The sequence below is a fragment of the Crassostrea angulata genome, chromosome 9, assembly GCF_025612915.1.
Source record: "Crassostrea angulata isolate pt1a10 chromosome 9, ASM2561291v2, whole genome shotgun sequence".
Lineage (NCBI taxonomy): Eukaryota > Metazoa > Mollusca > Bivalvia > Ostreida > Ostreidae > Magallana > Magallana angulata.
In genome coordinates, this window is record NC_069119.1 from 14,613,898 (window position 1) to 14,629,882 (window position 15,985).

At 32.3% G+C, this 15,985-nt stretch overlaps 1 protein-coding gene across 1 annotated transcript; it reads right to left on the reverse strand.

Moving 5' to 3' along the window:
• Positions 1-1,147: 1,147 nt before the first annotated feature.
• Positions 1,148-14,692, reverse strand: LOC128163052 (uncharacterized). The gene is made up of 15 exons (XM_052826509.1): positions 14,581-14,692; positions 11,279-11,477; positions 10,764-10,918; positions 10,367-10,514; positions 9,753-9,889; positions 9,307-9,442; positions 7,628-7,723; positions 5,913-6,052; positions 5,234-5,325; positions 4,861-4,945; positions 3,814-3,885; positions 3,421-3,516; positions 3,012-3,170; positions 2,397-2,492; positions 1,148-2,168 (listed from the first exon to the last, which is right to left on the reverse strand). The coding sequence occupies exons 2-15, from the start codon at positions 11,424-11,426 to the stop codon at positions 1,947-1,949; spliced, it is 1,782 nt and encodes a 593-aa protein (XP_052682469.1). The 5' UTR covers positions 11,427-11,477; positions 14,581-14,692; the 3' UTR covers positions 1,148-1,946.
• Between the last annotated feature and the right edge of the window lie 1,293 nt (positions 14,693-15,985).

The window sequence follows — 15,985 nt, forward strand, 5'->3', positions numbered from 1 at the left end:
TTTTATGTGCTAACTAGGACAAGGTTTTCGGACACGTAAGCATTGATCTAAAGTCTTCTGTACTAACATGGGCGTGGTCTAATTATTGAAACGATACCAAATAGTATACTTACACCATATAGAATAGATGGGGTTATGGTGAAAGAGTGATCACATAAATTATATACATGGCATTGTTATTCATGCTTGTCTAATTTTAGTACCATTCTGATAATGTCAGCTCCACCTCTCATGCATATTAATATCAATCTTATGTTTGATCAAAGGCATATAAGCGAAAGTTCTCTTTTTTTGAAAGTGGGTAGGAGGAAAATATTGAGTAAGCTTATTGAATCACAGTCTAAAATCAGAGTTAATTCATGTTGGAAATTGACTTGACTCTCTAAAAAACTTAACAAAAGTGATATTAGGTTCAGAAATAAACGCAACAGGGCTCAAAACCCGGCGCTGAGTACAGTCATCCTTTATACATTGTGCTACACAATTATACAATGTACTAGACAAGTAGTGATATTCATAACATGTTAACATAAATAAGTTGTATTTCAAAATTAATAAGTAGCATCTGGTGGGACAATTATTTTTTAAAAAACCAGTATTGTTACAATCAACAATTCTATCCCCAAATTAAAGGCGCCAGTTCCTTTTTCTTCATTTCGTACATTGAGAAAAAACGCACTATTTTGCGATACATTTTTTCTTTATTTCCTGAACATACTGTATGGTTAGAACTAATTGAATAAACAGTTATCAATAAACAATCAACTACACACCTAAGGCAACATATATACAAGTTTAAATGATGGAAGTGGATTATAGTATATACTAACAATTAAATAACACACACACACACACACACACACACACACACACACACACACACACACACACCCACATCCACACCCACACACACACACACACACACCCACACACACCCACACACACACACACACACACACACACACACACACACCCACCCACCCACCCACCCACCCACCCACACACACACACACACACACACACACACACACACACACACACACAGATATATATATATATATATATATATATATATATATATATATATATATATATATATATATATATATATATATATATATATATATATATACTTTGAAGCCAGTTATGTAACTCGAACTAAGTGAATTCGTTTAGCTAATCAAATAAAGCCGTTATAACAAGAATCAAATCGTACTCGTAATCAAAGTACTGAAGAACTGACGGGAGTTGATTTTGTCGATGTTTATTTATTTTAAAATCAATGATATGTTATTTTGCATAACAAGTACATGTTGTTTCTAATTTGAATTACGCACATTTTTATAATATGAATTTTTGGATTTTTCGACAAGAATGTCGAGAAACCCCCATATGATTCATGTTAAATAATATTTAAAGATAAAATTCATTCAATTAAACTATGTATCAGTAACAGAAATATTTCTCGAAAATTGTATGGATCCAAGCAATACTAAACTCTAGTCTCGTTCAACCAAACGCTCGGCTGACACCCTAAATCTCCGACAAGGATTTACCTCACGGAGACAGCCGAACGTCGAGTCAAACGAGACTATATTGAACTCTGGCGTAGGAATACATACGACTACAAAAACTATTTAAATTGTTCGTACCATTTAAAATCTGACCATTTTCAAGGTATTTATAAATAAGTTTCCTTGAAAAACAATGCTGTAGCATACATTACATCAAATTCATTAATTAATTTCAAGAAGTAATTCAGCAGCAATGATTTGTGCTGAGGCCCAAACACTGTTTCACTTTCGGTTTATCTGAGTAACTGCATGGGAGAGTTGATTAAAATCAACTCCCAAAAAATTGGTTGATATTGAAATAATTTTTTTAATAGCGACATTCTCCATCTGAGTAAATCAGCCCTAACCAAAGATCCATTTCTTGTAATCATTTTACATACTATTAGGTCCTATTTCACCAGCGTTAGCAAGGGCACCAACCATTGCATCTAACTCATTGTTTCCCTTAATGACGTCATCATGTGTGTCGTCATCAATTCCGTCCTCTTCTTTGGCGTCATTTTCTCCATTGGTAGACAGGGACCCGACTCGTTTCTTAAGTTCTTCTTTGGCGGCAAAGTATTTCAAAAAAGTCATAGTCGATTTGTAACCTTGCTGTAAAAATGTTTCACTAATCAATGTTTGATAGGTTTGATAAATGTTATTATACAGGTTGATATAACAGCGCTTATATGACATGATTTTATTGTTTTTGTTTTTGCAAAGAAAAATTTAAACAAGTTACTTTGCCTTTATGGGAAATCTTCCCATTCATGTAGCTTGAAAGCAAAATATTTCAATAAGTTTATGTAACCAATTCTATTTCAGTAAAAATCAGCTTACAGCAATGGCAAAGCTTCTGTCTTCTTCTTCCAATGTAAAATCGACCGTTCCCACGTGACCAGTGTTAATGCCCACAGTTCTATCCAAGTCTTGAGGCTGTAATTAAAAAAGATATAAACAACAAGTTAATATGTTCACCGGGATATTGACTTGGATGGTCAGGTGATCAAATCCTGTGAAGCTCGAAACATCGCCGTTTATTACTTATATTTAAATCTGAAGGAAAACCCCAAAGCGTTTAGAATGGTTAGAATTATCGAGATGTTAAGATTACAACAATCCAACCGACAAGCCATAATTAAGTGCGTGCTATGATCATTGTCATGTCATGAAAAAGTTCACAGAATTTAACGTTTTCGCTATTCTATAGCTTCAAATAAGGAAACTTATTTGCAAATGTTAATAAATATTAATTAATAAATTTTCCAAACAGTCAGCATGTTTAACGCTTAAACATATAATGGAAGTTATCTAGAAAGCGCAGGGCGCGGGTTTTGTGGATAAATGGTTGGATAATTGTTGATAATATCCATTCCATTAATATCAGGAAATAATCATAATTGTCATCATAATGTCTAAGAGACAAATGTGAAAGTTATTTGGAGATGAACTTACATTGAAAAATGCCCGTTGAATGTTCGTTAAGATGGCGTTTTCAATCGTTCCAAAGTAATCGAAAACTCCACTAATGTCCTTCCTTTGGTAGCCGAGAAAACGCTGTTGTAAATTTATACCTGTGCCTTGTATAAAGTGTATCAACTCCTGGTAGTTTATCTGCAGTTAGATGTTATCATAAATTTTTGAAACTCACTATATCTTTTACTGTCTAGGAGATATTGTCTCCTCAATTTTGTATGAATCATTCCAAATTCGTCATACAGCGTAATTTCAATTTTTATTTTCAACTGTTCTGATATTTTTTTTCTTTTTAATACATTACTGACTACATGTATCACATGTATGTGTATTTGAAACATCTTGTGCTTCTGAAAAAAAAATCATGCCAAACATGTAATTTTCCAACCTCGCCATTTTTATCTCTGTCCAGAAGATCAAAGGCATTCTGCACAGTACAATCTTTTCCAAAAAGCATTTCACTGCTTGTCCTCGAAAAGTCGTCCTAAAAAAATCAACGGAATTCATTGTTGCAGTAAAGAAAAAAAATAATAATTGTGTTTATTAAATTTAAAAATTAAAACATACTAATAGCAGGTAATCCCCCCCCCCCCCAAAAAAAAAATAGATATCTGCTCGATATTTCTAATATTAACACAACGTTTTGATATGAGCATTGCCCACAAATTTACGTGACCCTGAAACTGTAACTGTAGTTAAAAAGATACATGTTAATTGATGCCTACGAATATTACTGAAATTGCAGGACATCCAACAGAGCATTGTGATAGTCTGTACTTACAGATTTAAAAGCAGCTTCCAGCTCAGTCTTGTTTATTGTGTGGTTTTTATCCAAATTGTATTTCTTCAGAACCTCAAAAAGGAAGGGAGTGTATACACTTTTGACACATTCTCTATGATCATCAACATATGCTTATTGTTTCAAAACCATTATACAATAGTTTGCGTTTGTTTGTTGTCAATGTTCTGGCTTTAGTTGATTTAAGTATGATTTGTTATTATTAGTCCCCTACAGGTTTTCACTGGAGGGGACTATAGCTTTTCTCTGCGTGCGTCAGTCCGTCCGTCTGTCTGTCCCACTTGAGTTTTCTACACTTTTTTCTTTATGCTTTTGAGGAATAATATGAAATTTGCTGAACAGCTTCAAAATGTCAAACTACAGATCAAGTTTACACTTTTGTAGCGTCTGATTGACATATTTTCGAGAAAATTATTCTTTTAATATTCCAATTTTTAATGATCGGGTTCGGTGTGTATTGAATAAATCAGGAGAGTATGCAGTCAGTATTAATATCGTGCATTACTTGGACCATTCATTTTATTGTTTCTAACAAACAAATATGTTCTGTACAATAGTGTCAAGCATTGTGTTGTAAATGTAATCGACAGGGATTTTTGTATAATCACAATAGGGTTCGTTATCGGGTTGGTCTGTTGATTCGGGGTACAGAAGTCGGTAAGAAATGATATTCTTCATAACAGTGCATTGTTTTCACAATTTTTTACAAACCGGTAGGGGACGTGTATTGCTTATGCAATACTCTTAAAATGCTTGTTTCAAAAGGTGTTTTATTTCCTTCAGATATACCTCATATTCAGTGGCTAAGTTATATTCAATTTAATAGAACCAGATAACAGCTTTATTACATCCAAAGTATAATGTATTAATTTTAGGGCATCGGGCTCTCTTAGCCGATGCAGTGCCCTCTCGCCCACCCCCTCAACGCCATTTAGTGTTAAATCCCGTTATAAGAGAAAAAATAATACATAACTGTGCCAAATGATAAGTTAAATGTTCATCAATTAGATATTTATTATTGTGATTTACTTTCAAAAACTCGTCTACTGCCATTATAACCCGTCTATGTTCTCGCTTAGCTTTTTCTTGATCCCTTTTTTGCTCCATTTTTATCCTGTAATAAAGAATCACAAAGAACAATTATGCACATTGCAACCTTGGAATACTGTAAAAAGAATAGCCTCTCGCCATTTAAGCTCTGGAAGGTATGTACATGTTAAGCTTGTATACATACTTTACAATTGCATGTATAAATAAAAATACAAATTTTCATTTCAAATAACAATTCAAGTTTTATGAATTAAAAAGAAATTTTTTTGGAGACTTTTTTGATACATGCATCTTTCGAATACACACTTAAAGTTATAGATGCAAAACATCCTATTATGATTTCCTTCCTTACCTTCCTAGTTTAGTATTGGGAATTGGATCAAGTTGAACACCTATTCTCTTCTCACACATAAATCGGAACATATCTGTCTCAGAGTCGGCGTACTAGAGCACAAGTAAAATGTATATGAATGATTAATGATTATCAAAAATGCCAATAATTATACAGGTACATAATACCTTTTCAAATATTCTAATGTAAAGACTGTTCACTTTTTTTCTATAAAAATTACTAATGTTGCGTCTTTTGGTTTCATAGGCGTTTTATGTGCGTTTTGATTTGTTTTTGTTTGTATTTTAATGGAGATACCTGAAACATTGGTCTCAATGCATCTACAACACATTGATACGAATGACAAAATTTAAAACAAATGGAAATAAAGTAATAGATACAGTTTTTTTAAAAATTAATATATGTCCTGATTTTCAATAGTTTTAAGGACTAGAAATAATATTACACATTTTGCATCTTGAACAAGTGTGTGTATATGTGAGCATAACGTTATAAATTTACACTTAGTTTTTGAAAAAATTGATTATACTTTAAAATATTCTATATTCTTATGATGTTATAGCAGATAATTAAAAATGGCCCAATTTGTTTAATGGAAAGTATGTAAAGCTTTTGATTTTTTTTTCTTCTTGCAATTTTAGAATATGGCATGAAAATGAGGTAGGTCGGCAGTCTATACCAGTAAAAAGCCAAGTGTCTTTGTTGGATCTTTATGGTCACGGGCAAACCTTTGCCGTTTGTCTAGCAGTTGTGGTAGATCATCTAAAGGTTGGAGTTTTTCTAAGAAACTATCATTTGAATCCATCGAGAGCCACCATCCTGTGAGTAAACAACCAACAACTTTTTAATCCATGCTTTACATAATAATTTAGTTTGAATTGTCTTCCAAAAAGTTTTCTTTTTTTTAAGCAAAACTCTTCAAAATGATAACAATGTAAAAAAATTTATATCAATTTCAATTGATTAAAAAAACTGAATTGTTAATTTAAAACAAATTTTACTAATTATGTATAAGACTTTTTAAAAACCAGGATTCAAACCCCTAGTGAACATAATCCTTCAGAAGTAAAGTTAAACAAAAGTTAAGTGTTTTGAATTTAATATGGAAAGATACTGTAGTTTCATCAATATTCGTTTAATGCCAATTTTCGTGGATTTCGTTATTAAGTTGATCCAGGAAATTAAGTGTTGATTGAAGTGCAATTTCTATTAACATTTCGTATTGATAGGGTCATTGCCCACGAATTTACGTATCCTTGAAACTGTGATTTTCACTTTCTCCACGAAAATTGGTACCCTTGAATATTAATGAAACCACAGTAAATGGAAAAAATAAATAAATTTACATATATTAGGAAAAATTATACCAAAACCATGTATTTATTTAGTTGCGTCAATAATGAATGACTTTGGTGGCACTCTTAAAAGCGATCTTGGTGTAAAAAATGCATTGAGCACAACTTCACTCTCGGGTCTGTATGTACTCATTAGAACGTTCATGTACATGTAACCCAGCTCTCAAGGAATGAGTAACAAACTGCATAATATGAAAAACCACCATGAGTGTGTGTTTTTTCTCCTTACATGTATCAGCCATATACAAATCTCAAAAAGCTCATGTTGTGTTCGAGGAAAAATGAGAAATGGGAGATGGATTGTCAATATACAACTACTAGTTGGTGAGCATTTGTACGCTCAACGGACCTCGAATACACTTGACGTTGTGAGCAAAAACAAATTGCCGTGTTATAATTATTGAATCATTTAACCCAATATGATATGATAATCATCTTTCCGGAATTTTTATAAAGTACAGACCACCAACAAACGAAGTCTTAATCATCAGTATTTTAAACATATGACATGCAGTGTTTACCGCAAATATATTAATACAGAAATACCCATTGATAGGACATGCGTAGTTAGTTTCAATTGTAATGACACAGAAACTGGGGTCATCAAAACTATACTGATAAGACATAAAATACCGTTGGGATGTGTATATATATATATATATATATATATATATATATATATATATATATATATATATATATATATATATATATATATATATATAGTACAACTCTTTTATGGAACAATGATGAGCTATTCAAAATGAAATTTGACTGAACTGGAGATATGATTTAAATGGATTTACAAAGTGTTTTTCAGTCTTTTTTCTTATAATGTGATTAATAGGTCCTTTTATATATACATATTCATCAATTGTCACAAGATAACAAGCATATTTTCTATACCAATGTATATTTATTCCTAGCAGAGAAATTGTTTTTAAGCATTGATAAAAAACCAAAGCTTTGTGAATTTATCTACGTTTATTTTGACACTCGTAAAATGGCTGTTAATGGCACTTTATACAAACCAACTCACCGTCAAAGCAATGAATGGGATAGTTACAAAGTACTCCTCCATCAACATATGTGTTTGTTTCTCCGTTGTATGTGTAATGTGTCGCTTGGAACAGTCCTTCAACACACAAATAATAATTAATGTTGAATACTTGTATTACATGCTCATTCATACCGGTTTTGTATCTGTTTAAACTCTTTCGAAATCTTTAATTTTCAGCAAGAAATTCAATGCGGTAATACACTTGCTTCCGAAAATGAGTTGCTATAGAAAAAAATATGAACTTGTAATTGTAAAACAGTATCGATCTACAGTACAGGCAACGCGGATCCCGTGTTTCCCGCGCCCCGTCACGGTATAAACACATCGAGGTGATCGGCCAGGTGAGACAGGTATACCGCGTTCCCATCGCGGTAAACTCATCATTTACCTGTCCCAGCCACTGTAAAATTATCAATGGAAAAGTATCGTATACAAGCGGGAGTTATCTCCCCGAATGACAAATAAATTGCATTATTCTTTATATTTAATGACGATATTTAACCAGATTTTGACAGAGATTATAATCGAAATACTTTTCCTTTTTTACTATTTTTTTTTATTTCATAGCTATTAAATAAATTATAAACGTATTTAATTTGATAACTTGCAGCAATTGCAAATAAAATATTTTCGAATCCATTATCTTATTTTAGAAAGGTCGTTAAATTAAAAATTATCATAATATGATTTTAATTCCCAATAAAATTATAAATGTGTACGCAGTGTGATTGTGTTTTCTTAACAATTAATTGGTCCGCCTACATTTGTATTGTTTGTTGTTGAAGTCCATACGTGTCAACTAATGATGAGCAAGTGATTAAAATTTAGGGCTTCCTATAAAATTACCAACCCGGTATTTTTAGCACGTTCCGTTCATTTCTTACAAGGTCTTCTACGTGTAAAAAACATTTTTTGTGAATTCACGTTTTAGTGAATTTGTGTTGCGTTATTTAGGTACATGTATGGCTCGTCGTTTGTCATTGCGCGATGATTCCCACTTTCTAGTGCGTTACGTTTGCGACGACAATCTTTAAGTGCGAAGCCGTGTGTTCTTCAAGTCTCAGTCTGACTTGAATATTCAGTGTGGAAATGAGTATGACGTTCAGTGGGGCCGGCCTGAGGAAGTCGATCGAGCTGTGGTCTTGCATGCTGGACGTGAGCAGGACATGAGGGCCAAGCTGCGAGAGATGGAAGATACCGAGTGTCGCGTATCGCGGGAACGATAAAAATACCGTGACGGTAACGCGCGCCAATACGGGATCCGCATTGCCTGTACTGTATCTATCTATCTATCACATATCTTTTCATACTCTTTAACACGTAATAAATAATAAATATATATTAAGTATGATTTAAATATAGAGAATATATGGTTGTAAAAGCATATTAAAAAATTATGACGAAATAATAATAAAGCATGGTTGTTCATAATCAGTCAGTCCAACACTTGGTATGGCTATTCTGAAATCCCTTCAATTGCAATTATGATTATAGATATATATTGAAAAAAGTGTTCTTTGGTATGTTTTCTTCAATTAGCAGAATGTTTCAAACATCTTATTATGGAAAATAAATTATTTATTTACCTTGTACCACTTAGTCATTAGATTCAACTATTGAATAAAAACCAAAAAAGGTCCAGAACGTCATTATGTTACCTGGTATTGCCATAGACATCCGGACGGCTAATCTGATAGGCATATCTGGTGTAGTCTTTACGTGACAATATTCTTCTGTCATATGGTTAACATTAGTCACAATGATACAAAGCTCTAGTCCAGTCTTTTTAAAATGCTTGAAAATCAAATATGCATTCATGAGATGTTGGTATTGCAAAATATACTAGTACTTGGATAATTAAAGAACAATGCAACAGTTTACAATAAAGACGAAAGATTTTACTAGCACGTTAAGCCATGTCTGCTCATTAAAATGTAATAGAATTGCATTGGTTGTTTTGTAATGATTTTTATTACTGTTTATTAAACTTGTTGGAAATAGGTGTTTCCCGTCGTATTTGAGACGTCCCACTTTATAATTAAATTTGAATAACAAGTTTGATGTAAAATCTGATGGACAATTGATGATAACGAGAAACAAGAACCTCATAAAAGGTTACGTCTTTGTTGCCCATCTTCTTTTCGAACAGTTCCCCGAACCAGTTGTAGAGTCTAGCAGCTGGATTCCAACCGTATCCGGTCAATAGATTTGGCAGAAGACTAAGTATTCCAAACTTGGCATCTGACAAACATATGTTTTAAAACTATAATATTCAGTCAAATGTGTAATAATAAAAAACTCAGGAGTACAGGGTATGTCTTATCCTATCATCCTATCGAGAGGTAAGGAAGAAGACCACGTGTAAATACTTAAAATCTTGCATCGTTGATGCAACAAATGAATCATGGAAAGGAATAAGCTTATGATGAGTAATTCACGAATGATTGGTACATGTACATAATGTATATATGAAAAACTGTTTTTGCTATAATAAATTTTTGATAGTTCTTTTCGTTGAAAATGACTTCAGTCAAATTTTACACGGATTCAATATGATATTATTTGTTATATATATTTTTGTAAATGTTGAACCTGTATGATAATTTTAAACTGTTTGTTATATTAAGATAAATGATTAATTTACACAATGTTCTTGTATCATTTTTTTTTACATTTTACATGAAATAAATATCCTGTTGCTCATATATATCTTTTTACCTAATAACATTAAATTCAAATCTTGACTTAAAAAGCCTTGGATATCTTTCGAATTGTATCCCACGGCCAAAAGGGAAGCTGTCATTGCGCCTGCACTAGCTCCGGCAAATCTTTTAATCTGACTGACTAGTCCAAGTTCTTCCAAAGCCTACAAAATGAAGACAAACACCATGTATCTAAAAAATACTTAAAGCAGTTTTAAGCACTTAGAACTGCTACATCTTTGCTATAGCTAAAACGTTTTATCTTTATTAACAACAGATTTCTTTAATTTCAGTTTTATAAAGCAGAGATTGATATTTCTATGAAAAATGGGTACTCTTTTTAATAGAAATTAAGTATTAAGATTGCTGATACACTTTAAAATACCATTGCAATCCGTAATCCATTATCTTACTTTTACAGCGCCCGAGTACGCATGCCCTTTGCTACCACCCCCTTCAAAAACAAGGTTCTCAAAGGGGAAACTATGGTCTTTTGGATTGATACTCATAGCTTTCTTTTCTATCTCGTTTAAAATGGATGGCATTCTTCTCAATTTACGATTGACACCTGAAATGAAAAATGAAATAGATATGGCAATTTGAGTTAAAGAATAGAAATTTGAAATCATAGACTACAAGTTGAGAAAAAAGTTGGACTCTCAAAATGACAAAGATAATATTATATTTCTTTGCGAAGTTTTCTTGATTAAATAATGGGTGAGGTATTTTAATTTACAATTTTGGCATCTTCTTTTGGATAAATCATGAATATATTAGGATGATCCGTTTTGCATTATCGAAGAAAGCTGATCTCCATCTTTTTTGTTTTTTGCTTTACAATCCCTTTGTTACCTTGTTTGTTACGGCAGTGTATAAAAATGAAAACTGAAAAATGTCAAAATAAGATACAAAAAATGACCGGTGTTACCAGAAGGATTGGGTTTCGCATTTCCAAATTCTTTTTCGTCATCTAGCTTGAACTGTTCGTCAAGATAACGCTTCCTAGCCTCTAAAATTTCTTTGTTTCGAATATCTCCTGGATCTGTCTCGACTTGACCTCCAAAGACGTTCCCCATTTTCTGCAGCGGCCACACCAATTTAAAAATCCCTTTTGAATACTCTGTAATCTAAAATTGATCCATGGCACAGTTAGTTATTCGACAAAGGACATCAACTAAAATATAGCTGATGCGGTAATAGTACTAATTCATAATTTAATGAGGAGAAGGTCAAGTATAAGATCGAGTACATGTAACATATGTATTTAAAAGTTTGTTAGCAACGAATAGTCACATATCCTTGAAATTTGTTTTTTTTTCTTCTTCACAAAATCCTTAAAAATAAATATACATGTAATGAAAACTTTATATTCAATTAAGTTTTTTATCGCCAAATTAACATAAAATTGATCTCTTTCTTCTAATTTGCACATTTTCGATAATATATTGGTTTCTCATATTGTAATAAAAAAAAGGAGTTGCATAAATGTAAGATTTTGGTCGGAAGGATAACTAACGTCAAAGGAAGATCGTGGTTTCTCATACAGTAAATACAGAGTAACATTTATAATGTTCCGTTTAATGAATTTACTTAATAGAAAATCAAACTTGCACAAAAAATGATTTTAATTTTACCTCCAACCGCGAGTTCCATTTTACTATGAACAAAAACAAATCAAACATGTAGTAATGTATTATATATAATTGTGGTGAAAAGCAGCATATTAATACATATATACTTAAACTATGCTCGCTCAGGATCCATATATGTAATTTAGGACAGACACCTAGATGTATGTACCTAACAATACTTCTGTAAAAAGACCAAGCTGCAAACATATTCTTGTCTTATTCATTGTAGAGAAGAAATGAAAATGTAAAAACAAATACTAACACAGTGGTTTATTTGTATGGTCCTTTTTGATCTGATTAGTAGATTAGTAGATTTTGTTTTGACGTTAAGGTAGGTTTTCAAACCAAACTATCATTTGTATTCCTGTAGGCATAAACAAAAGAGAGCGTGGATGCTAATTAATAGATAATGATATAATCTTACGTGAAGATAAAAACTGTCAGTGGTTTCCTCAACAGCATTTGTTGACGCTAATGAATAGTTGTTTAAAAAAAGAATGTAGTTGGTCTTCTTATTTCGCTGAAACGCTCTGATTATTTTAAAATGTGCTAAATAAGACTTAATTCTACACCGGTCTTCATGCATAAATAAATTTTCAACACATACTTTCAAAACTCTACCATGCTGAGTTTAGGACCTTTTTTCTTCTTAGAAAATGCCGTCGGGAAACAATTTGTCTTTAATCTTTCAAAAAAGTTATTTTAAAAGATCTTGATGGCATTGACTACAGGTAAATTGAGGTCTGATACATTTACAACAAGGAAATTATTCAAGTTGTTGGACTTCATTTGCCCCTGATATTAAAGTAGAAAAACTGTTTGTAAACAAAAGCGATGGCAATTGTTAGCTTACGTTATATGACTGATTACAATTTTTTTAGGGTAACTGAATGCTTCATCTCTATTTTCTATGCGTGTAAATTACTTCTTTCACCACGCATTTTGAAGCTATTAGTGTAATTTTTACTCTTAAAAGATACATCTCTTGTTTATTTTAGGTTTGTAGTTGGCTTAAAAGGGACCTAGACACGAGTTGTCCCCATTTTCAATGTCTAGTATGATTAATATTGGTAATACACAGTTATGTTAAGGCTGTCCGAAGCTAAATCTATATCGGAAAAACGATACTATTTTAATTATCGAAAAAAAATACTTTAGCTGAGCGAACTTCTTAAAACTTTTATGAGCGATATCGAACACTATGTTTGATGCGTTATTTTGACGTTATATATTCTTCTTAGGCACGTGACGTGCGTATCCTAACACGGCAAATGAACTATATACATCGCATCGGCGTAAGAGATTAATGACATTAAATCAAAAATATTTTTTATGAAAAATCATTCGATAAGTAATGTTTATTGCAGTTCTTGCTTAAGAGGGGGGGGGGGTATAAATATTTCAAAATATTGTAGAAACATTTCACATCATCATCGATATTAGGCACATTTTTACCTTTAAGGCTCGATTTAAACAAAATTGGATCAAATGGTAGGTTTACCCCAGCATTGGTACTTGTTTACTCTGCCAATTTCATGTAAAATATACTAAATTTGTATTGATCTTTTACTTGTGCCAGGCTGTTTTTTACACCGTCAAATTATTTCCATTCATTAGTTTACACGTAGCAGGGGAAGTCTACAAGCCATGACACTGCCTTGAGGTGTTAAGACACGTTTTGAGCACAGCAAAGCTTTGAGACTTAGGAAACTTTTACATGCTTCCTTTCCTTCGTATTGAGTCGAGATACGTAAACAAATGATTATACATTTTAACGTATGACGTCACAGTGACATCGCGCTATATTTCCCGCGACAAATTTCGAGGTGGATCAAAGATCTGTAATGCGTGTACTAGCTGTTTCAGTATATACTGCGCTACCTGCCTCAGATGATTTGTTTTAATATTTTTTAGATAGAGTGATTAGGGACAGGGGCACGGATACAACGCATGTAAATAATTAGATTGCAAAAATAAACACATTTTTAAAAAGATATAAACAAGGAAAAAAATTAAAGTGAAATAACAACAATATACACACGAAAAATAAAACTGTATTTATCGCTAACACTTTTTACCAACTTAAAGACAAATTATATTTTACAGGATGATCAATTCTCTCCAAATGTAAAGAACGGTTTCATGAGGAAGCAAGTCTTTGTATATATTTTGTTAAAAAATTAAACTTATAAATTTAATTATAATATTCACTCTCTTTCTTTCTCTCTCTCTCTCTCTGTCTTTCTTTATGTCTTTCTTTGTGTCTTTCTCTCTCTATGTCTCTCTCTCCTTTTTTGTTTTCTGTCTGTTTTAAAATTTCTGTATGTCCGTCTTTAATGTTAGTTGATACATGTAACTGTCAAAACTAACTTAAAGTTGACAATGATGCAAGGTTTGTGTAATTCTTGGTGCGCTCGCCACAACGGTAGCACCGTTAAACAAATTAAATAGTTACATGTATTTACCAAATACGAAGCTTCAAACTGCTGATTTTTTTTAATACTCAACATTGAAAATATTGAATTTCGTATCACTATTATTTACGACAGCGTCTATGTAAAGGAATAATGCGGTTTTGTAATGTAAAAAAATAACTTACCGTATAACGGGGATTTTTTTCGTGCTGCTATTTTTTACTAATTTTTACGAGTTTTATTTAATCGTAAAAATTAAACGCTTAATTTTTCACAGAAGTAAAAAAACACCGCACGTAAATTTTATACATCGTACGTACGAGATTAATTCTGATGACCTTCAGCTCAGTCCCAGACGGCTGTACATGTAGGTTTATTTGAGCGGTTTTGGTCACGTGGTGATAACAGTTCATATCTTTCTACTCAGTCTTGAGTATTTTTTAAAGATACGTATAATGCCACGTTAGTAGCTAGATTTCAATCACTCAGTCAATAACTATGGGGGGATACGAAGCTATTTCAAACCAGTATCTACAATGCCATACCCAAATGGATCGCTTAGTTTGAGAGAGAAAGAAAAAGAGAGAGAAAATGAATAAACACAATCATTTTAATTAAGGACTTGTTAACAGAAAAACGATTTTCTAATTTATATGTGTGTTAACTCTAACAAAGTCACCGTGAAATTTTACGCCTTTTACCACAGTTGACTTGTCCAATTCGTAAAAAAATTACGCGTAAAAATTCAAATCGCCCTATTTTAAGACAAATTCGTAAAAAATCACAGCGGTAAAAATTACCCGTTATACGGTATTACTTTACAATACATTTCCTGCGAACGATTGAAAGGAATGCATATCTTATAAAGAGCAGACAAGTGACTTTCTACACATTGCTGTGAAGTAAATTGGGCAGCCTTAACATACCTGCGTATTTATTCTTCGTCATTGTTTAAAAGTAAAATGTCGAGTTACATGTACTAGGAAGATACAGATTTTATAATCACTTGTTTTGTAAACATAGTCAATTCAATCAGATTATTTTGTATACCATGAGTCTTTTAGTCAACGAAATGGTACTTTCCTTACTTCACAATATTTGAAAACAATTCCAAGTCTCGAGCTTGGTTTATAATTAAAATACAACGAATTCTTACCCCTCTTTCTCTTTCTCTCTCTCTCTCTTTCTCTCTCTCGCTCTCTTGCAACTTGAACTTTAACTTCAAATTTGGATCATTCATTCAAATGCACGAGTAAAAAGGTTTATACACATTGCTGTGAAGTAAATCGGGCAGCCTTAACATACCCGCGTATTTATGCTTCGTCAAGTTATGAAAGTAAAAGGTCGAGTTACATTTACTAGGAAGATACAGAGTTTATAATTTCTTGTTTTGTAAACAACCCCCGATTCTTGTTATTGTTTACAAATGTTTATTATTTTTTTTAAGTTTCAATTTTGTTGTCAAGTTTCTTTTGTTGATAATGTTATTTTTGAACATATTCAATCAGTTTCTCTTGTTTGCCACGAGTCATTTAGTCAACAAAACAGTACTGTCCTTACTTGACAATACTTGTTAACAATTATTAGTGT

Bases quoted from the DNA above. Each gene is read 5' to 3' on its own strand.
- LOC128163052 (XM_052826509.1), bottom strand. From the start codon at position 11,426: ATGGGGAACGTCTTTGGAGGTCAAGTCGAGACAGATCCAGGAGATATT. The intron at 3,886-4,860 runs GTAAATCACAAT...TTCCTTTTTGAG, and splicing joins CAGTAGACGAGTTTTTGAAA to GTTCTGAAGAAATACAATTT. The intron at 3,171-3,420 runs GTTGGAAAATTA...ATCTAACTGCAG, and splicing joins ACAGAGATAAAAATGGCGAG to ATAAACTACCAGGAGTTGAT.